Source organism: Fusarium venenatum (assembly GCF_020744135.1).
Source record: "Fusarium venenatum strain MPI-CAGE-CH-0201 chromosome Unknown EDB82scaffold_4, whole genome shotgun sequence".
NCBI lineage: Eukaryota > Fungi > Ascomycota > Sordariomycetes > Hypocreales > Nectriaceae > Fusarium > Fusarium venenatum.
The window spans coordinates 6244328-6265330 of record NW_027072132.1 but is presented as its reverse complement, the minus strand read 5'-3'; the positions used below and the strand labels follow the sequence as shown (position 1 = coordinate 6265330).

General features: G+C 47.6%; 6 protein-coding genes across 6 annotated transcripts; 5 read left to right on the top strand and 1 right to left on the bottom strand.

The window, feature by feature from the left end:
• Positions 1-1539: 1539 nt before the first annotated feature.
• Positions 1540-5664, top strand: EDB82DRAFT_349705 (ras guanine nucleotide exchange factor domain-containing protein). The gene is made up of 2 exons (XM_025725283.2): positions 1540-2257; positions 2307-5664. The coding sequence occupies exons 1-2, from the start codon at positions 1712-1714 to the stop codon at positions 5406-5408; spliced, it is 3648 nt and encodes a 1215-aa protein (XP_025593897.1). The 5' UTR covers positions 1540-1711; the 3' UTR covers positions 5409-5664.
• A 901-nt stretch (positions 5665-6565) lies between these two features.
• EDB82DRAFT_481178 (major facilitator superfamily domain-containing protein) lies at positions 6566-8189 on the bottom strand (the record flags this gene model as incomplete). Its single annotated transcript, XM_025725282.1, has 3 exons — positions 6566-6819; positions 6875-7559; positions 7614-8189. The coding sequence occupies 3 exons, from the start codon at positions 8187-8189 to the stop codon at positions 6566-6568; spliced, it is 1515 nt and encodes a 504-aa protein (XP_025593896.1).
• Positions 8190-11053: 2864 nt separating this feature from the next.
• Positions 11054-11825, top strand: EDB82DRAFT_530568 (uncharacterized protein; the record flags this gene model as incomplete). Its single annotated transcript, XM_025725281.1, has 2 exons — positions 11054-11732; positions 11788-11825. The coding sequence occupies 2 exons, from the start codon at positions 11054-11056 to the stop codon at positions 11823-11825; spliced, it is 717 nt and encodes a 238-aa protein (XP_025593895.1).
• An 835-nt stretch (positions 11826-12660) lies between these two features.
• On the top strand, positions 12661-13324 carry EDB82DRAFT_349523 (RING-2). Its single transcript, XM_025725280.2, has one exon. It carries the CDS (start codon positions 12760-12762, stop codon positions 13234-13236), a length of 477 nt encoding a protein of 158 aa, XP_025593894.1. The 5' UTR covers positions 12661-12759; the 3' UTR covers positions 13237-13324.
• A 1295-nt stretch (positions 13325-14619) lies between these two features.
• Positions 14620-15978, top strand: EDB82DRAFT_349544 (uncharacterized protein). The gene is made up of 2 exons (XM_025725279.2): positions 14620-15782; positions 15839-15978. The coding sequence occupies exons 1-2, from the start codon at positions 14717-14719 to the stop codon at positions 15880-15882; spliced, it is 1110 nt and encodes a 369-aa protein (XP_025593893.2). The 5' UTR covers positions 14620-14716; the 3' UTR covers positions 15883-15978.
• Positions 15979-19905: 3927 nt separating this feature from the next.
• EDB82DRAFT_530565 (Fructosamine/Ketosamine-3-kinase) lies at positions 19906-20981 on the top strand (the record flags this gene model as incomplete). The annotated part of the gene is made up of 3 exons (XM_025725276.1): positions 19906-20095; positions 20147-20834; positions 20888-20981. The coding sequence occupies 3 exons, from the start codon at positions 19906-19908 to the stop codon at positions 20979-20981; spliced, it is 972 nt and encodes a 323-aa protein (XP_025593891.1).
• Between the last annotated feature and the right edge of the window lie 22 nt (positions 20982-21003).

Below are 21003 nucleotides of genomic sequence, written 5' to 3'. Positions count from 1 at the left end.
CCTGGAACTTGGGACAGACCGGGGGGCCCCTGAGCCGAAAAAAGAATCCTAGACATAGAGCCAGAGAACAGAAAAGAGGTCTCCACTTGACTGACGAAAGACGTGGGTATGGTGTGGCCAACAGGCCTAGGAACTGAGAGAAGAGAGTCTCGCCAAAAGACTAGGAAGAATAAGAGTAAGAGTAGGTACTAAGACTACCAGGTCTAATAAAGTGAATGTGATAATACCGCCGCGTTCCCCAGACCCCAACGTTTTGTTCCCATCTCTTCCTCCTCGACTTTTGACTCGATTCGATTCGACTTATACCTATTTCAACTTTGTCTCTTCTCATTGTTTGTTGCTAGTGTGTGCTTGGGTTCGGTTTACGGTCTTTTGATTTTACGTATTGCTTCTATCATTGCTTCCGACAAAACTCTCCAGCACAAGCCATATATAATTCGTCATCGCCTGTTTTGGTATCGAGCTCTCTGTCTCTTACTCACGCACTACCTCGACGACAGCGACAATAAAACCCCTGCCGGTCCACCTCAAACACTTCATTCCATCAAACTCTTGGTCAACTCGACGAACAACCGCACTCAATACCAAACGACGATATCTCGACGACATCGAAAATTGATTGCGATTGGCCAATTGGACTGAACAAATCCACACATCACTCAGTGTTAGGACAAGGTAAGCTTATACGAGGAAAAACCCTAGCACGCAACAGCAATTTTTCCCTTACACCACACTGTTATCATCTTGTTTTCGTCGCTTTTCTTTTTCCACCGTTGGTACGCAGGTACCGAGTGTTGTCCGCAGCGAGGCACATGCACAGACATGTTTTGGACGACGGGTAAGCACGCATGCATCACAGGCTACATACAGCCTGCATACAGGCGGATCGTGCCGTGTGTATGCATGTATGTATGCTTCAGGCGAGCAAGAGGAGCGGGTTTGCGTCTGTGTCGTATCGCGTTGGCTTGATCTGATCTGACCTGATCTTACACGACACAATACGAGACGAGGCCAGAGGAAAGACAGTATTGTTATATGATATGTGACAGTATACGATCAGATGAGGAAGGGCATGCAACTGTCCTAGGCAGTCCACCTGGATTGGATGGCTGGACTTCCAGTGGTTCCCTTCCCTATCCCTACCCTCTCCGCACTGGAACTACCTGCCCGGCCTCAACCTCTTGGGTCCTTCTCCGCCATAAGCCCCTCCATTTTCCAACGTCTATCTACCCGACGCCTCGCTGCGGAGCAGGTCCCCCCCTGCCATCGTGAGCATTCCTTGGCACTCTCCATCTTGTCTCCCTTCATTCCATTTCTGTTCTTGTTACAAACAATCAACTCACTCATATCCTCCCATGTGACTTAATTGACTTGACCGACTGACATTCTTCCTCTTTTCCCCAGCCAACCGAATTTCCCTCCCTCGATTCTCTTGTTGCCGTGGTGCAACCCCATCAGACCTGATCCGAACATCATCACGACTTACACCATTGACATCGACATTCAGCCGAGTACATCAACTTTCGGCTCGCACGAATTGTTCTCTTGGATATTCGACACAATTGATTGTTGAGAAAAGGTTAGAAAGGAAACGGAAAAGGAACAGAAAGGGACGGATCGATACTCGGATCGAGTGGTTGTGTAGACCAACCCGGCCGAAGTGTCCAATGATCTAAACGACAACATCGATTGTCAAAGGCAATCGCACGCAATGCTCAGCAATCAATCCATGCGAGCCAGTCTCAAGGTGGCCCCTCTCACTATAACCAAATCTCGAACCGATTTATCTGGAGATGCTTCATCGACCTCAGAGAACGACACCAGCCTTTACTCACAATCACAAATGACACCACCCGCTACTCCAAACGGCTCGCAGGAAGACCTCTCACCCACTCCTTCACCTCAGTACACTCCACCTCCAGTCTTCCACAATTTCCTGCGAGCCTTTTATCCTTTCAACCCCAGCTATGTTATGACCGACTCGAGCGTGACATTGCCTCTTAACGAGGGCGATGTCGTGTTAGTGCACTCTATCCATACCAATGGATGGGCTGATGGTACATTACTCGTCTCTGGTGCCCGAGGATGGCTACCAACCAATTACTGCGAGGCCTACGAGCCTGATGATATGTGCAGCCTGCTGAAGGCTCTTTTGAACTTTTGGGATTTGCTTAGAAGCACATCCGTCAACGATAAGGAGATCTTTGGTAACCAGGAGTTTATGAAGGGTATTATTGCGGGTGTTCGATTTTTGTTGGTAAGTTCATCCGAAACACAATAATTAATTTCTCTAACAAAGTTTACAGGAACGAACAAACTGTCTTAACAGAGATTCCTTGTGCATTACAAGGAGCGATGCATTGCGCAAGTGCCGCAAATCTCTTCTGTCAGAGCTTTCATCACTAGTCAAGACTGCCAAGCGTCTACAGGAAACACAACGTCTAGAAATTACTCCCGTTGAAGATGTAAATGACATAATCGACGAGATGATTCTCAAGGCGTTTAGAATCGTGACAAAAGGTGTTCGCTTTTTGGATGTGCTTGAAGAGGATCGAAGGGCACGTGCACCTGCAGCTGTAACTGTAATGGATACAGTTCAAGAAGAATCATGCGTTCCTCCAACACCACCCGCGGATCAATCGTCCTTTGATGAACAAGGCCAACGAAGCCCCATCGATAGTGATTCTCAGACTGCCGCTAGTGTCGCTGCTTCTGAGTCGAGCGATGCCACACAGATATCAACATCAATCTTCTCGAAACGACTATCGTCACTCAGCTCTCGTACAGGCCCAAGCTCGCATAGATTATCTCAAGGAAGTCTTGCACAAGCGCACCGCTTATCAGCCACAATTTCCCACAGAGTTTCGCTCGCTGGACCTTCATCAGTATCACGAGCTCATCATCTTGTCACTGAACGTCTTAACCGCAGCCACGATACCTTCCTCTCCCATTTGGGCTCCTTCATCGGGCGCCTGCATCTTCAATCTCAATCCCGCCCCGAACTAGCTTCAGCTATCCGCCAGTCTGCATTATCCGGTGGAGAATTACTTGCAGTAGTCGACGGGGTTTATGACCACATCAACTCAAGCTCAGAGGCTCTCGCCCAAGCTCGATCCACCATGTTTGCACGAATCCAAGATCTTGTCTTTTCAGGCCGCGATACCCTGGTCAGCGCTTCCTCCGAGGATGCCGATTTGATCATGCCCCATGACAACACGATGCTTCTTGCATCCGCTACGGGCTGCGTTAGAGCCGCTGGTGACTGCGTTGCCAAGGCAAAGTCAGCAATTGAGCGCATCGGCGATTTCGAATTCGAGCTCGAGTCTAGCAGCCTCGGAATTGACCTTAGTATCTTGGACATCGATATCGATGAGCGAGCGAGGACACCGTCTGTCTCGGAGCCCAATGCAGAGCAAAGCGCATCCGATACAGCCAGCGTCGCTGGATCAAACCGAACCTCAAACTCCTCCCGACGCCTCACTGTTGTCGCAATTGACAAGCCCCTCCCCGAGGTCCCCCAGGTAACAACACCTACCGACGAACAGCACGTTCATCAATCACCTGGCTCTTCTCGACGTTCTTCAGTTGTCGATGACAACATCTCTAGCGTTGCATCATCTATTTCCTCACTCCGACCCTCTCTTCCTCCTCTCCCCAAGCTTTCAACCACTATCCTAGCAAACGAGGATTACAGTCCTGTCGATAACCATGACAGCGACTTCAACTTGTCTTCCCGATTCGACAGTATGGTTGCCTCCAGTGCTGGCAGCAGCGCCACTTACCTTAGCCGCGACTCTGAAGTCAGCATCGTCTCGCAGTCGTCAACACGGGCTACTACGCCTGACCACAGTCTTGCTCCCCAAAAGCAACCTTCATTATCCAACTTGAGCAATGGTGGCAGTTCATCGCACGCGGAGGAAGTTGACGTTGAGTCAAGACTCATGGAGAAGACCTTTGCTCATGAGCTCATGTTCAACAAGGAGGGTCAAGTCACTGGCGGTTCCCTGCCAGCTCTTGTCGAACGCCTCACCACTCACGAATCTACCCCTGATGCCATGTTCGTCTCTACCTTCTACCTTACCTTCCGCCTTTTCTGCACACCAGTCCGATTCGCCGAGGCTCTTATTGAGCGATACGACTATGTCGACGACTCTCCCCATGTGGCCGGGCCCGTCCGCCTTAGAGTATACAATGCTTTCAAGGGCTGGCTTGAATCCCACTGGAGGGATGAGACCGACCGCCACGCTCTCGATTTGATCATGCCGTTTGCCGAGTTCAAGCTGGCCTCTTCTCTGCCTTCTGCTGGTCGACGTCTTTTCGAGCTCGCTCAGCGTGTGTCCGGCGAATGCTCTCTGGTGCCTCGTCTTGTTTCCTCAATCGGCAAGACCAACACATCTGCTACTTCGTACGTCCCCGCTGAGACCCCTTTGCCTATTCCTGCGATCACCAAGGGACAACTCAGCCTTCTTGCTTCTTTCAAGATGGGCAACGCTCAGCCCAGTATCCTTGACTTTGACCCTCTGGAGCTGGCCCGTCAGTTGACTATCAAGCAAATGAACATCTTCTCTTCTATCCTCCCCGAGGAGCTTTTAGCTTCACAGTGGATGAAGAAGGGTGGAGTCGACGCCCCCAACGTCAAGGCCATGTCATCCCTGTCTACCGACCTGTCCAACCTTGTCGCTGAGACCATTCTTCAGCAGCAAGAGGTCAAGAAGCGTGCACAGGTCATCAAGCAGTGGATCAAGATCGCACACCAGTGCCTTGAACTGCACAACTACGACGGTCTCATGGCCATCATCTGCAGTCTTAACAGCAGCACTATCAGCCGCCTTAGAAAGACATGGGACACCATCTCTTCCAAGCGAAAGGATATGCTTCAAACCCTCCAGGATCTGGTCGAGCCTTCCCAGAACAACAAGGTCCTGCGAACCAGACTTCATGACCACGTTCCACCCTGCTTGCCCTTCCTCGGCATGTATCTGACCGACTTGACATTTGTCGACATTGGCAACCCTGCTACCAAGCAGATGTGCCTCGGTCCCGAATCCGAGGAAGATGGCGCTGGTGGCATCACTGTTGTGAACTTTGACAAGCACGCCCGCACAGCCAAGATCATCGGAGAGCTCCAGCGATTCCAGATCCCCTACCGGCTTACTGAGGTTCCCGACATGCAGGATTGGATGTCCTCGCAGATCAGCCACCTCCACAACAACGAGGAGGGTAACGGTAACGTCCAAGTCAAGTACTACCGCAAGAGTCTGCTTCTGGAACCCCGCGAGACTGCCAGCCGACCTGCTGTCGAGTCATCAGCTGCCTCCATCGTCGGCGTTGCAGGTACTCGTGCCGATCTGTTCAGCTGGATTTCCCGCGATCGGGGCACCTCTACACCTACTCCTACTCATACATAAGACTTTATGCCTACCACTTCCGACCCAAACCGGGCCATCACTATTTACCGTCACCATCACCACATGCACATACTACCTCCCATCAGTAACTACTTCATCTTTGATACCCCCCATTTTGTCTGAACTTTCAGCAGATGGGAAACATCGTCATGTTTCTTATGATCTCTACATCCATCAGCACACCGGCGTTATCTACATTTTGGGTTTCACATTTATGTTTTACGGTATTCCGTCCCTATTGGCGGGAACTGATAAGAGAGATCTTATCACCAAGCGCGAGCACTCAGTCCTTTGTGGCTCGAAGCATCCATCGAAATTGCGTTCATGCCAAACGCCTCTGTTATTCCTACAACAACTTTCAGGTTACAATTTCACGATGCAACAACTTGCAACTTTATCTTCTATTTCTCAACCTTCTTTCACTTCCAGTTTTCACGGCACAGGTGCATTCGGAAACGTCCAATAACGATGGGAAAATTCGCGGGGTGCCTGCTGATTTTCGGGTTCTTTTTTTAATGTATTCTCAATGACGGAGGGCTGGAACTGTTGAGTCCGCCTACGCAAAAACGAGTGTATTTGATTCTCACTGTATGATCAGGGATGGCCTGCCGCCTATGGTTTTTCTTCATTTTTCTAAATCCATCATTGTACTTCTGGGAAAGGAGTCTGGTGATACAGGACAGGACCGGAGATGGACGGAAAAGAAAGACAAAAAGGGTGTATTCTGCAACAGAATAGGAAGAACAAAAGAATAATAAGGATTCATTTTCCTTTAACTTAGTTTCCTTTGCATAATGTGACTTCGCTAAAAGCTGTGTATCTTGATGTGATCGTGTAAACATATCCAAACTTATGTGTAGTCTTTAAATGCAACAATATAAGACGATTGTCCTGTATACCATACATCTACAGCTTCCATCATCATCATGATTGGCATTACGGAATAAGCTTCAAGAACCAGACGCCAAAGACCACGTGTGATATCCATAACCATCAAACCTAATTGACAGAACCGTCGGTGTCATGTAATGCCATAAATCATCACAAGTCAAACATAGCCCCTCTATTTCCACTGATCCAATGCGCACACCTCAGAACGCCATGTATAATCACAATATTAATTAATTATTCTTGTATATAGTGTTTTAGCTTTTGGTTCAAGATTCAATGTCTATGGTCTTCTTGGTTGTCGGCGCAACGACAACGTCCTCAATCTTCTCGTCGCTGAACTCAAGGTCCTCCTCCACGGAGATGGAATCTTGGATCTTCATGAAAATCACTGGTGCAGCGATGACGAGCGAGGCGCCGAGGCAGGCCCATGTTGCGGCAAAGATGGTGTCGAATGGCTTGCCGAGACCATCCATACGCCAGAAGATGGCAGCGCCTGCAGATTGGATACCCTTGTAGAAACCTAAAGTCCCGAGTTAGGGATCTGACTTGGAGCGAAAAAAGGAAGGGGAACTTACCAGCAAAGTTGGCGGTCTTGCGGCCAGAGTTGGAGAGAGCGCCCATGTACCAGTAGATGCAAGTTTGCCAGGCGGCATCAAAGAAGCCGTAGAAAAAGTAGAGGAACATGGGAGCGACGAATCGCTTGGCACCGTCGTCCCAGTCGATCTTGTCATCTTCATTGGCGGGGTTCATAGCGATCTCGCGAGGTCGCTGATCCTTTTGCCAAGCGTAGCCGCCACCCCAGATGGCAAAAGTCAGAACAAACAGGACGACGAGCGAGATCTTTGCGCGGACGCTGCGACGAACGCTCGAGATGTCGAGGGCGTAGCCAATAATGAGAGCACCGAAGATCTGGGCTAGCCAGTAGAGCAGGTTGTTGAGCGCGCGGGTGCGGACGTTGAACTGGGCGAGATTCATGTTGACGTTCTGGTAAGTGTAAAAGATGTTGGAGGAGAAGAACATGGGGAAGAGGAGGACGACCCAGGGTGCGCTGTAGAGAGTCTCCCAGAGGCCCTTGATCTCTGTGCTCCACGAGGGGTTCTTCATGACGATGACCTTTGTGTTGTCCTCCCGGACGATCTTGTCGGCGTCGCAGATCATGAGAGCGAGGATAGCACCGATGGCCATGAGGGCAATGAAAGCGGCATAAGTGCCATCAGACACGGGGCCTGCCTTCTTGTTGATATTCTGGGCAAGGGGGATCTGTAGCGTTTATTAGTAAAAGTTGAAGAATGGATAGGTTTTAATGAAACTTACAAGAGAACCAATAACGGCACCCATGTTAAAGATAACCCAGAACCAGGAGATGTATCGTCCCTTGCTCTGCTCAGGAGGATAAGACATCATGATAGAGCCCTGAGCAGCCCACAAGAGTCCAGCACAAACGCCAAGCAGGGCACCAGCAAAGACGACAAAGGGCATGTTCTGAGTATGCGAGTAACACAAGAACGAAGCAGCGTAAACACAATAACCCAGACCTCCAATGGATAGAGTCAGTCTCAGTCCCAGCCTATTGGCAAAAGTTCCGGCAAAGAAACCAACGACAGCAAATGTGCTGTAAAGAGCTGTGTTGGCGTGATCTTGGGCCTCGTTAGAGACCTGGCCGCCGCCACCAAGACCCGTCAGGGCGTTGAACATGCCGGGACATAGGAAGCAGACGATGGAGACCATGAAGAGTTGGACTTTAGGTGAGGCGTACCAGAGCTCTAGACGGCCGAGGCGAATAGTCTTGTACATCCATCCTTTGGGACGAAAGCCGGGAGCAGGTGAATCTGAGTCTGCGGTTTCTGAAGACGCCTGAGCGACGTTGTGTTCCTTTTCGTGTGTAGACATTGTGTATGATGTGAAGTTGAAGTGACCAAGGGTCAATGTCCCCTATATATGCGAGAGTGGTGAAACCCAATTGAAGACGAAACGAGGAATGACTATAAACAGATAGAGTAGAAAGAAAGAGAGATTGTCGAGATGAACGGACGTCGCGGAATTAAAGTAGGGGAAAAAAGATGGAGAGATTCAATCCGCCAAGGCACGCGACAAATGGCTATCCGTGTTCCCCAAAAATAAACCAACCCCTGTTTCTTTTCTGTTGAAGTTTATCACGAGAAGTCGAAGCAGTTGGACTGATGGAACGAATTGTCCAGGGGTCTAAAGCTCGTGAGATCAAAAAGTTGGGTGGTGGGACTGCGACTGGAGAGAGAGATGGGGGAAGAGTAACGCTAAGAGTAGAGGGTGGTGCGGGTTAGTTACAGGGATGGTGAATGCAACAATGGCATGCCGATCTGCTTATTACAGTTCAAGACGGTGGCGTTTAGTCAAGATTGCTGCCAACTCTAGGTACTACGTAGTAAATGCGAGTATCTCTTGTGATTGAGGTTATGAAGTAGATGTGATCCATTGTTACTGTACTCTATGCAGAGTAACAGTGTAATGAAACAACTGTTCTCGGCCGAGTATAACTGGAAACAAAATTCAACGTATTTGCCAAGGACAAATACCGCTTAAACGAGAAACTTTGTTATTCAGAATCAGACCGAATAGAAGATATCCAATCTCAAACGTTTTCATTATCCCCAGATTCAAAAACCAAATCAAGCCTCCTCATCCTGGGGTAACAATCATCGTTGATGAGAGGCTGTTCACAGCATCAAACTTTAGTGGCGGCCCTTCTAACGGTAACGTCCGCCGATGGGTATACCCTAATGGTAACGTTCAAGTAAATTTAGCTCCGGATGGACCCAAGAAGAAAAGAACCCGAGACGTTGTATGGATGCTACAATAGCGAGGTGTCATGGAAAGGAATGAGGCACTGAGGCACTTTGTTTCTGTTGCATAGAATGAATGATTTTCTGTCAAGGTCATTCATCGCATTGTATAATCCTGTCTAAGCTCAAGGTAATCAGTCATCAGCCTCTTTTGATATTGGTTTCATGCAATGTAACTGACGCTACAAGTCAACTGCTTGGGCCCCGAACCCCAGATCATTTTTTAGAGCTTCTTCCAGGGGAAAGGCCCGAATATCAAGCTCCGTGATTGGTTACCTGGTCCCAAAACTCGGGACCCTACAGAAGGGAACGAGTTGAACGGATGATTTTTTGCATTTCGCCAATGATCAAGCCTTATTGTCTGACAGATCACAGCACCTTCTATAGATAGAATTAAAGATAGCAATACGAAGATGCACCTTTCAGTACGAGAATTATATCATGTCCATATGTTCCTCGTTCTTGTCATGTTACCAACCCGGGTTACTTTTGGGCCTCCTCTCCTCTCTTTTCTTCTCCCCTCCTAAGACCCGTAATTCCCGGCATGCCTTCTTGTTCTCGTAACATCCGATATTACTATTTGAGTATTCACGATAAGTCTCTCAGTCTAACGCTATTCTAGGTAGGTAACTTGCAGGTAGTCCAGTTGAATAGCTCAGCTTTCTTTATCTCCATCTCCATCTTCAAAGCTATGACCATGCCCAGTTTAAATTTCACCCACATGTAACGTTTCTTCCCAACTGCGGATACCAAGATACTACATACACAATGTCTTGCTCTCCTATTATCAACTGGTTACGGATCATCCGTCATTGTTACCAACCGTCTGAAACATGCATGTTTAACTCAGCCTTGGCTTCCGTCAGCTGCTATTTGTCCAGGCCAGGCACCAAGATAAAGCAGCTGGTTATTTTAACTGTAATGTTGGGATTGCAGTGGATCATAGATATAGGAATGGAGCACCGTATCCATTGTCCTGATTGTAAATACTGCATGTTGCATTATCTTTCGCGATTGTGATCTGATTGTTTATGGCTCTGTCTCCAAGATCCTGCATGAACAGCTGGGGAGATGCATGTTCCTGCCATCATGACATATGTATTCCGAGACATTTAATGGTAGTCATGATCAAAATTCTTTGCTTGCATCTTGGACTTTCCCTACTCTAATCTTCATTCTGCTTATGAATCTATGGTAAACCGATTGACGAGATTGAAAGGACAAAGATAACTTGATTTGCCTGATAGAACCCGCGCTTATGTTCACAAAGCTTTCTTTTTCTTTGTTGTCATGATACCAGAAACGATACTGACCAATTGAGGCAAGACTTGGCCAGAGTTCTCTTGCGACAGCTCAGACATCATGATACTCTTTTCCAGCCTTCAGTTTTGTATGGTTGTCAAAACTTGTTTTATATAAACGAAAAGCATGCATATATCATAAGCAAGATCTTTATGAATTATACGTAACAGTCAAGGCATTGTAAGTGAGTTTGTGAACCCGCCTTGTAAACAAACTCTGTTGGAAGTAGGATTTCATGTCAACACAGTGTGTCAAGGCATTCCTGACAGTTGTTAGGAAAAGCCAGAGGAAACAAAATAAATAAGTACAACTACAGAGGTACAAGAAATGTCGTCCATATATATAATTGTGAGAATGACATGTTCTTAATGCCGTTTTCTGCCATGATTTCTTGTCATGCTTGAATGGTCTTATAATTAATTACATGTCCATCACGTGTACCTGACAAATTCTTGCGTTCTGATTGGCTCGGACAAGACCGGGCGCCACCCTGACGTATCAGCGGTTTCCGGGAGCAATCGCCTTTAGCACCGAAGAACCGGGGCACTGGGTTAGAAATCATACTTACTGACCTTAGCCTGTGTAGTCACCAATTTACTTCTTCTCAACACTACAACCTCATATGCGCCAACCATGTTCACTTCAAGATCGGTAGCAAGACTCGTCCTACGACGAGCATGCTCTCCTCTGACCTCCTCTCCTCTGAGGCAATTCTCCACATCGAGACCTCTCGCCGTTAGCTACCACTCCTATACTCTTCCCGCCCACACCTCTACGCCTCCCAGAAACGACGACGTTCCCGAAACATCAATAACACAACCTGATCCTCTCCCCAAAGTCCACGAGACTCGTCCTCCCCCACAACAGCCTCAGCACCCTCAGCCCCCGAAGCAACAAGAAGCTGCGACGACAACAACGACGACGCAGAATGACGTTCCCGCCACCTCGGCATCAGCGCCGAAGCTAAACGAGAAGGAAGCCCAGAAGCCGAAGGCCGCCCGACCACGATCCAAGCTACGCCCACGCAAGGCCGCTATGAAATTGACGCCCTCTGCGGTGGAGCAATTAAGAGAGCTGCTCGATCAGCCCGAGCCGAAGCTCATCAAGGTCGGCGTAAGGAACCGAGGATGCAGTGGTTTAGCGTATCACCTCGAATACGTCGACAAGCCTGGCGCTTTCGACGAGACGGTTGAGCAAGATGGCGTCAAGGTCTTGATTGATAGCAAGGCTCTTTTCAGCATTATTGGAAGCGAAATGGACTATGTCGAGGACAAGCTCAACCAGCGCTTCGTGTTCAAGAACCCCAATATCAGTAAGTTGTTACTTTATTCAAAGGTCTCGCCAAAAAATACTAATGGGTGTCTCAGAGGAGGAATGCGGCTGTGGAGAATCATTCATGGTCTAGAATGGAATTGGCGTAGAGACATCACATATCATTGACACATCATGAGATGAAAGCATCATCACTCACGAGACGACATCATTTGTGCTCAGACGTGGCATCACTCGATGCTTGTGACAGGATTACCCTGCCACAATCAGTGCTGTGTCGGAAGTAGGGCAATGAGTAGCATGCATCTGCATGTCTCTGTCTCGTAACAACCGAAACATCAGCCGGCGGGCGGAAGGCATAGGAGCCAGTACCTCGAACTGGCATAATCAACGGCGTTGGGTTAGACTGGAGGGAGGCACCATCTCCCCTTGTTTTGAGAAAACACATTATATATATACCATTGTACTTTTTGGGTACAGTATTGAAGATACAAGTCATGGCGTAATGACACAAATAAATGAGAAATATGTTACTGGTACATTAACAATAACGATATACCATGGAATATTTGATTTAGAATATAGCCTTGTTTGCTACATTTTTGGCGATTGCTCGGTGACAGCAACGGCGGTTCCCAATATGCTTAGTTGAAGGCAGTGTGAAGGCATGGAACTATGGCATCGGGTTTCTCATATAGGTGTTATGCTGCAATTTTAATATTAGTTGGTGGCCACCAGGAGATTAACCTTTTCTATCTAAAAGACGTGCATCTTGTTCACTTTGTTTTTCATAACGTTTACCTACCTAGGTGTCGACATACAAGAGGATTGATAGGAAATCACATGACTTCGCGATGTGTGTTGCTTTAGATGTTGGCGTCGACCGCGCCCTTTGACGCATCGTTTTCGCACATTTAATAGACTTCCATTTCTTTCAATCCTTGGTTTTATGATCCAAAAACATATCGTGACATCTCTAATTCACTGCATCTTATTACAAACTTACCGAAAGCACATCAATCACTAGTTTATACTCCCACCCTTACTGCACGGTCTCTTACAAAGCCATGGTGACTGTCACAAAAAGACCCCTTGAGGAACCTCAAAGTGACCGCAAGGCCAAAGCTTTAAAGGCTACAAAAGAAATATCACCTACCTCATCCACAACCGACTTTGCTACAATCATGGCTTCACAGCTCGCGCTCATTGAGTCGTCTACACGCACAACATTTGAGAAGCAAGTGTGGTCACTACTATGTCAGATCCCGCGGGGCAGTTTCTCAACGTACGGCATCATGGCTGCACATCTCAAGTCTTCCCCGCGGGCTGTTGGTAACGCGCTGCGTCGAAACCCATTCGCGCCAGAGGTGCCTTGTCATCGTGTTGTTGCTACGGGTGGTGCGCTGGGCGGGTTCAAGGGGAAGTGGCCTAAAAATGGAGAGGGTATTACTCTTGATGAGAAGAGGAAGTTGTTGAAGGGTGAGGGAGTGAGATGGGATGATAAGGGTAAGGTTATTGGGACACCATTTGGAGGGTTCGTTTGATAGAGGGATGAACTGAGAGAGGATGAGATGTGTGTGTCTGGAGGTTGATGTGTAATGTGTATTGTGCAATAATTTAAATAAATATCAAGTTGGAATTGAATTGCATAGACAGACAGTAATGAAACAAAGTCCGTATTGCCTATCATTGCATCACTGGATGTCCATCTCCATGAAAGGATGTGGAGTGGAATACTCGGTCAACGATTCAGCACCTTGGGAGTTGAAGATGCCTGTTGTAGCCGAAACCCGGAGACGATGGAGCACCAGCATGAAGTGACAGAAACGGCTCCCATTCGTTACTTCACCTTGAAAGTTCAAAACCACTTCCGACGCGGATTTGCATCACCGGTTTACGATGCTCGGTGGTCTTGTGCCGGGGTTGTAGTGGCTCGAATAGGTTTGGCCGTTAGTCAAACAGTGGATCTGTAAAGCCCTGAGACGAGACAAGGCAAGCTGGATCATGTCGACCGCGGGAAGGATGTTGCAATGTGACTGATGAGGTCGCGGGAACAGAAGGAGGTGGTGAGTGTTTTGTATGGATTTCAGTCATGCGCGCTTATGGGTATTTACATTTGTAGACGGGTAGCTACCGAGTAAACGTCTAATAAGCAAGAATAAAGTAAATTAATTATTTACTTTATTTACTATCTAGCGGGTAAAAAAGGCTTTACTGCTACAGTTCGTCATGATCCAGTTCATTCGGTCAATGTCTTTTTCCGTGATACTAAAACCTCTACCAAAATTAGCCCGACAAATCCCGTGGCCAAAAACAAAATAGTGGACCTCAACAACCACAGAACAGACGGGATAGGCCCTGGTCAACTGTGGTCAGTTTGGCTGATTTGATACGGTAGCGTACCTTAGCTTCTCGTCATCCGAAAACCTCTTTTTCTACCTCCTGTGACGAACGATACAAGTTTATACTCTCTCCCCTCCCTCCTTCCCCCATACTCTCGATCTTTGAATCCCCTCATATTCTTCTTTTCCTTCCCCCCTCCTCACAATCACAATGTTCAAGCTCGGCCGTAGTCGCGCTGTGGCTTCGGCCCTCAACGCCTCAAAGGTACTTTTTTATCTATTCGCTATCAATCAAATCAAGCTTGGTTTGCTTGGTAGGTTCAATCCACAACAAAACCGTTGCTAACGTTGTTTGTTTCTATAGTTCGCTGCCCCTGCTGCTCGATTCCCTGGCGTTCAACAACGACGAGCTCTCAGCATTCACGAGTACCTCTCTGCCGACCTCCTCCGACAGGTAAGGTTTTATCTACTCAAACCCCCCTTTTAGCGATCATCAATCGATATTGCGAACGAAACCAAAAAAAAAACCAAAAAACAATGGGACTGGTGTTATCACGATTCTCATCACCAAGTTGCTAACCACGATTCACTTCAATAGTACGGTATCGGTGTCCCCCAGGGTTCCGTCGCAAAGTCCGCCAAGGAGGCTAAGGAGATCGCCGAGAAGATTGGCAACGATGATATGGTTATCAAGGCTCAGGTCCTTGCCGGTGGCCGAGGAAAGGGTACCTTCGACAACGGTCTCAAGGGTGGTGTCCGTGTCATCTACTCTCCTCACGAGGCTGAGATGTTCGCCGAGCAGATGATCGGCCACAAGCTTGTTACCAAGCAGACGGGTGCTGGCGGCCGTCTCTGCAACTCTGTCTACATCTGCGAGCGCAAGTTTGCTCGTCGTGAGTTCTACCTCGCCATCCTCATGGACCGTCAGAACCAGTGCCCCGTCATTGTCTCTTCTTCCCAGGGTGGTATGGACATTGAGGCCGTTGCCAAAGACACCCCTGACGCCATCAACACCAACTACATCGACATCAACGTCGGTGTCACTGACGAGACTGCCCGCGAGATCGCCACCAAGCTCGGCTTCAGCGAGCAGTGCATCGAGGACGCCAAGGACACCATCCAGAAGCTCTACAAGATCTTCCGCGAGAAGGACTCTACCCAGATTGAGATCAACCCCCTGTCTGAGACCTCTGACCACCAGGTTCTCTGCATGGATGCCAAGTTCGGCTTCGACGACAACGCCGACTTCCGACAGAAGGAGGTCTTTGAGTGGCGCGACACCACCCAGGAGGACCCCGATGAGGTCCGCGCCGCCGAGTCCAACCTCAACTTCATCAAGCTTGACGGTGATATCGGCTGCCTCGTCAATGGTGCCGGTCTTGCCATGGCCACCATGGACATCATCAAGCTGAACGGTGGTCAGCCCGCCAACTTCCTCGACGTTGGTGGTGGCGCCACCCCTGCTGCCATCAAGGAGGCTTTCGAGCTCATCACCAGCGACGCCAAGGTCACTGCCATCTTTGTCAACATCTTTGGTGGTATCGTCCGATGTGACGCCATCGCCACTGGTCTTATCAAGACCGTCGAGAGCTTGAACCTCAAGATCCCCATCATTGCCCGTCTCCAGGGTACCAACGTTGAGAAGGCTCACCAGCTCATCAACGACTCTGGTCTTAAGATCTTCTCCATTGATGACCTACAAACCGCTGCTGAGAAGTCTGTCCAGCTCTCCAAGGTTGTCAAGATGGGTAAGTCGCATTGAAACACTGTTCTCTGTCAATTCTGATCGCTAACATATCTGTAGCCCGTGACATCGATGTCGGTGTCGAGTTCACCCTCGGAATCTAAGCAAACATAACTACGATCCCCCATTGCCAAACGAGCATGGGTGAGGATATGATATAATAAACAAACACGTGAGACTGAGCTCTAGAGAGGCTACGGTTCCAAACAAAACCGGGAGTGGGAATCAAACACTCACGAAAGGGTGGGAGATGTGGGTGGATATTCCTGTTTTTAATTTAGCATGCATCGGTCGGTCTAGGAGCCCATGGCTCTTGAGGCGTATGATTTCCAGATGCACTCGAATATGTCCGAATGGTTCGATAGAAAGGACGGATGGTTCAAAGGATGAACGGGCGATATGGTCTCCAACAAGATGATTTTTTCGCGTATCCACGCCCTGCAACTTTGCGCTTGTTTCCTGCTGATTCTGTGCTGTGTGTGAACGTTCCTAGTCCATCGAAGTGTAGATTTGGGATCTGTCAGAAATCGTTGGGTTGAACATAGAGCAAGAAGAAAACATGTCGTACGGCGTGATTCAGCTTGCAGAGCATAAGCTTGACTGTTATTCAGTGACTTCACTGAGACGAGCCAATCCAGGTAGTATGATGAGTGATGATCATACAGGTTCAAATGTAGCAGAAGAGTCGAGGTTGTAAAAAGAAGAAAACCCCCTTTATTAATCATGTTCCAGGATCAGTATTGAGTCATATAATGGGCTGATAAATGGCTTCTATAAACACGATTCGATTCTTCGGTCCAGACTCGGCTAATCAACATCTCGGATGTAAGGGTCCCATTTCATGCATCGTCTCAAAACCGTTGACCAGCCTTGAGCGGGTATCATGCGTTGATTTGCCAACTACTGCGTATGGTGTTTGATCAGAAGCTACAGGTGCTGGTGCAATCCGAATTCTATGGGAAAGAATAAGTTTTTAGTGAAGAGGTAAACTTAGACTAGGTATGGTAGAAATAAATGAAGTTGACAGGCACACATCGAGAGCAAGGCTTGGCGATCTCTTGTATGCATCATCGGCCTAGAATCTCAAAGTCTGACCCCCTTTTACAACTGTTACAATTCACTTTTTACTCAATAGCGTCCACAATAATATGTATGATATAATCATGAACAAACTATCAGACAACAGCCTGCTTTATCATCTCACAATCTCACTTTTATCCTCGGTTATTGCTCCCAGACGGTCATGACCCATCAATATGACGGATACAAAGGAAAAAGAGAGAATTTTTACATGTACCTGTACCTGTACTTGTACCTTTTAATGAGTTGAGCCGCACAGTGGCGAGCCAATAGGTTGTCATTCCGATGTTTGGGTCGGGAATTGCGTCGACGTGTGTCCCATTTCCAAGATCCACTGCGGAAGAGCCGCATGCAGGTTATAGAAGTAGAGGGAGACAAGGGTTAGAAGGAGTTGCGAATGCCGACGGAAGACCGATCGATGGTGAGCTGTATCTGAGATGGGCATTTGTAGATAGACGTGAGTCTCATGATTGTTGCATACAGCAGTAACCAGGGAGTTGAGATCGTGAATGATAATGAGATAAACGGGAGTTGATTAAGAGATTTGTATTCAATGATTCCTTGCCTTATTTTTTCGGCGTGATTGTGTCATGAGTTGCAAGTTGACGATGACTAAAGACTACGAATATTTAATATCATCACTATACCCAATAGGCAAGCCATGATTGTGATAGACCGCAATGGTGTTATGATAGAAAGCAATTCAGTACTACTGCATATATCACTTATCAATGTAGGGATTTAATCGTCTGTTTCTCGCATGTGCTCCCATCATCACTAACACGCAGCCATAACAAGAATAAGCTGCTCAACTCAAGCCAATCCTTTCCCAACTCAAATGACTTTAATAAGACCACTCTTTATTCACGTGTCCCCTTGCATATCCCCCTTCCAAGCCATTGGTAGAAACCCCTTCCTCTTCTCACAGAAAACGCGGGGAAATGGGTTTTTTTTTCCTCAGTGAGGGGAAGGACTAGACTACCTTATCCTCATTAGAGTGCGCCATTATTGACCCCGAAAGTCTTGGCTCTGGGGAAAAGGAAGGACGAGAGAGACAGAGAAGAAGACGCATAAAACGAGTTGGAGCAAGCGGTAAAAAGTGAAGGCATCGCCATGTACAGCGCAGATTTCCGAACCCACTTCTTTTCCGGACGTCTCTCGGTGTCGAGCAGAGAAGGCTGCGGGAAGTGGGACAGGGGGTCATGGTTGCAGGGATGAGAGTCTTGGATGGCTTCTTCTTCTTTTCAGATCCACATGTTTATTGCGAAATGTTAGGATCAAGTCGGAATGTCCAAGGGCATAAATACTCAAGAGACCGCTCCTTTGTTTTATTTCTTTTGGTCTGTCATTATTGCAGTTCAGTTCTCAGTTCTCTGTTATTACCCGAAAACAAGTCGATCAAGACACTCACTCAGTCTCATCTATATATCTACTATAACTACTTCTACAACTCATCATGCCTTCTTCTGTCAAGAGCTGGTTTGCCCGCCATTGCGCTCCTCCACCACCTCTCAACAACAACTCTCAATGTCCCTGCACAACCTGCTTCAATGGAGGCTCCCACTCCAACAACTCAGCCGCATTCTCTGTGTCTTCAACAAGACCTTCAGGACTGTCAAGAGTTGACTCGGACAATGCTTCTCTCAGCAGCGCCACAACCGTCGCTGCTTCATCATATATCGAGACACCCACCAAGCAATGATCGCAACCAACTAGTCATCATGACTGATTGATTGACCCTGGGTCTTTGACGAATTACTACCGGAACGAATAGCGAGTTTCATGCTTATCTTTTTGCCCTTTCTTCATCCTTAATCTATACCCACATCATCTTTACGTTTGGCGTCTGTCGGGAAATAAACAAGGATAGATAGCCAAGTATCTATACTTGAGATACGCATCCTCATCACAGCTGAAATCTTACGGGGCCGAAGTGGAGAGTTTGTCGATTCGGTTCGGTTCCGAGGCGGAGACAAACCCATCATCAAAACTGGATGGACATGGTCCTTATCAGTTCAGTTGCATGACGGTATTGGACAGTTTAAATTCAAGCTCAATTTTTCAAATTTGATGGCTTCTTTCGTGTTGTATTTGATTTGTAGACCCATAAGATACATGAATGAGTGGGGAGTGGTGACATCCGACTCTTGTAACTTGACGGTTTTATTACGTTTCGAGCCAAGTTCATTCTCTATTCTTTCAAATCGCTTTACATATACTTTTCGTCGTTATGTGCTATTGTCTAGCTGCTGCTTGACGCCTTGCATATTGCTTTAGACGTGATCCCTCACACTTAAAGTACATGATCGCATTACCATTACGTCTAATTGTATCGTATGACCTGCCTGGCTGTGAAGATTTGTCCAAACGTATTCATATCATTTCCTAGTTATAATACGACGGTATCATAGTGTACCCATCATCGACCACGCCGAGATCTAGTCGACATAAAACATTTTCATGACTCCGGCGCCGAAAATAACGGACTTACTCCTGTCCCGTGCGGCCCCACTCGACTCCGGGCCGGGGGTTTAATTCAGTCTCAGCATCAGATCATGGAGAGCGTGAGCTGTCATGACAAACCAATGTGATACTATTAGAGCTATATCAAGTCTTCTATAACTACTGATCTTGTCTCGGCCATCAAATTATGAAACGGAAGTCTTTTTCGTAGGTCCTTTAGTCCGATGCTCGAAAACTATACAATCTGGACACGCCAGCTTAACATTATCCCTCACATCCAAAGTGATGAAAACATAACATCATATGTCCTCTCTCTCATATTCCTCTTGGCATCCATCTTATGACCTCTACAGTACCTTGGGTTGCAATAATCTATCTGACCGTGCATAGATACTGTAGCTTCGCATTACTAGCACACTCAACATCCCCCAGTTTTTGACGTCACCCCATCTCGTCCCCGTCTCATGACATCCTGACCATCCTCTCTTTTCAGCCACGTCAACTAAGAAATCATCATTAGCAAACTCTGTTCTCTCTGTGTCTCTGAATATCCTTCTCTCATATTCATCGCATTCTACGTAATCATGCCGCATACCAAAGTTGACCCCGCCATCATCGAGGCACTTGGCCTTGACCCCACCAATGCTGTTATTCACTCTCATGGCGGATCAGGCTTTGCGGGCACATTCAAGATAAAGGCCGCCAAGGATGGAAACCCAGTCAACTATTTTGTCAAGACGGGTGTGGGGAAAGAAGCAGAGGTCATGTTTAGAGGTAAGCTACTGCTGCTGTATCATGATGATAATCTAACACGATTCAACTCAGGTGAACATGCCTCTTTGAACGCCATAGCTGACACGGTACCCAACTTTTGTCCGCGATCTCACGCTCACGGCGCCTTATCCGATCGTCCAGGCCATTACTTCATGGCGACTGACTTTCTAGATCTGGGTTCTTCGGCTCCTGGTGGTTCAGGAAAGACTCTCGCATCAAAGGTTGCGCAAATGCACACAACGTCCGCGCCTATCCCAGAAGGCCATGATAAGCCCATGTTTGGATTCCCAGTGCCGACATGTTGCGGTTCCACAGAACAAGACAACTCCTGGCGAGCATCGTGGGCTGAGTTCTATGCTGATAACCGTCTAAGACACATCGCTCGTCAAGCGGTGCGCAACAATGGCGCTGACCCTGAACTGGAAGAGGCTGTAGAGCAAGTTGCTGGAAAGGTGGTACCGCGATTGATCGGCGACGATGTTGTAAAAAACATCAAACCTGTGGTCATCCATGGTGATCTTTGGAGTGGAAATCACTCCAAGGGACAGATTGCAGGACAAGGTGGTTGTGAAGAAGTTGTTTATGACCCATCGGCTGTGTATGGTCACTCTGAATTCGAACTTGGCATCATGTCGATGTTTGGCGGTTTCAGCAATCACTTCTGGAAAGAGTATCACGAGTTCGTACCAAAAGCTGAACCTGTGGATGAATGGCCAGACCGAGTAAGGCTGTACGAACTGTAAGATCACCCCTTGCCTCCAACATCACAGCACGATGACTGACTCATCCTAGATACCACCATCTCAACCACTTTGCCATGTTCGGCGGAGGCTACAGAGGAGGCGCAATGTCCATCATGAGGAAACTCATCAGCAAGTACGCATAAATAAGAATAATAGAGAGCAATG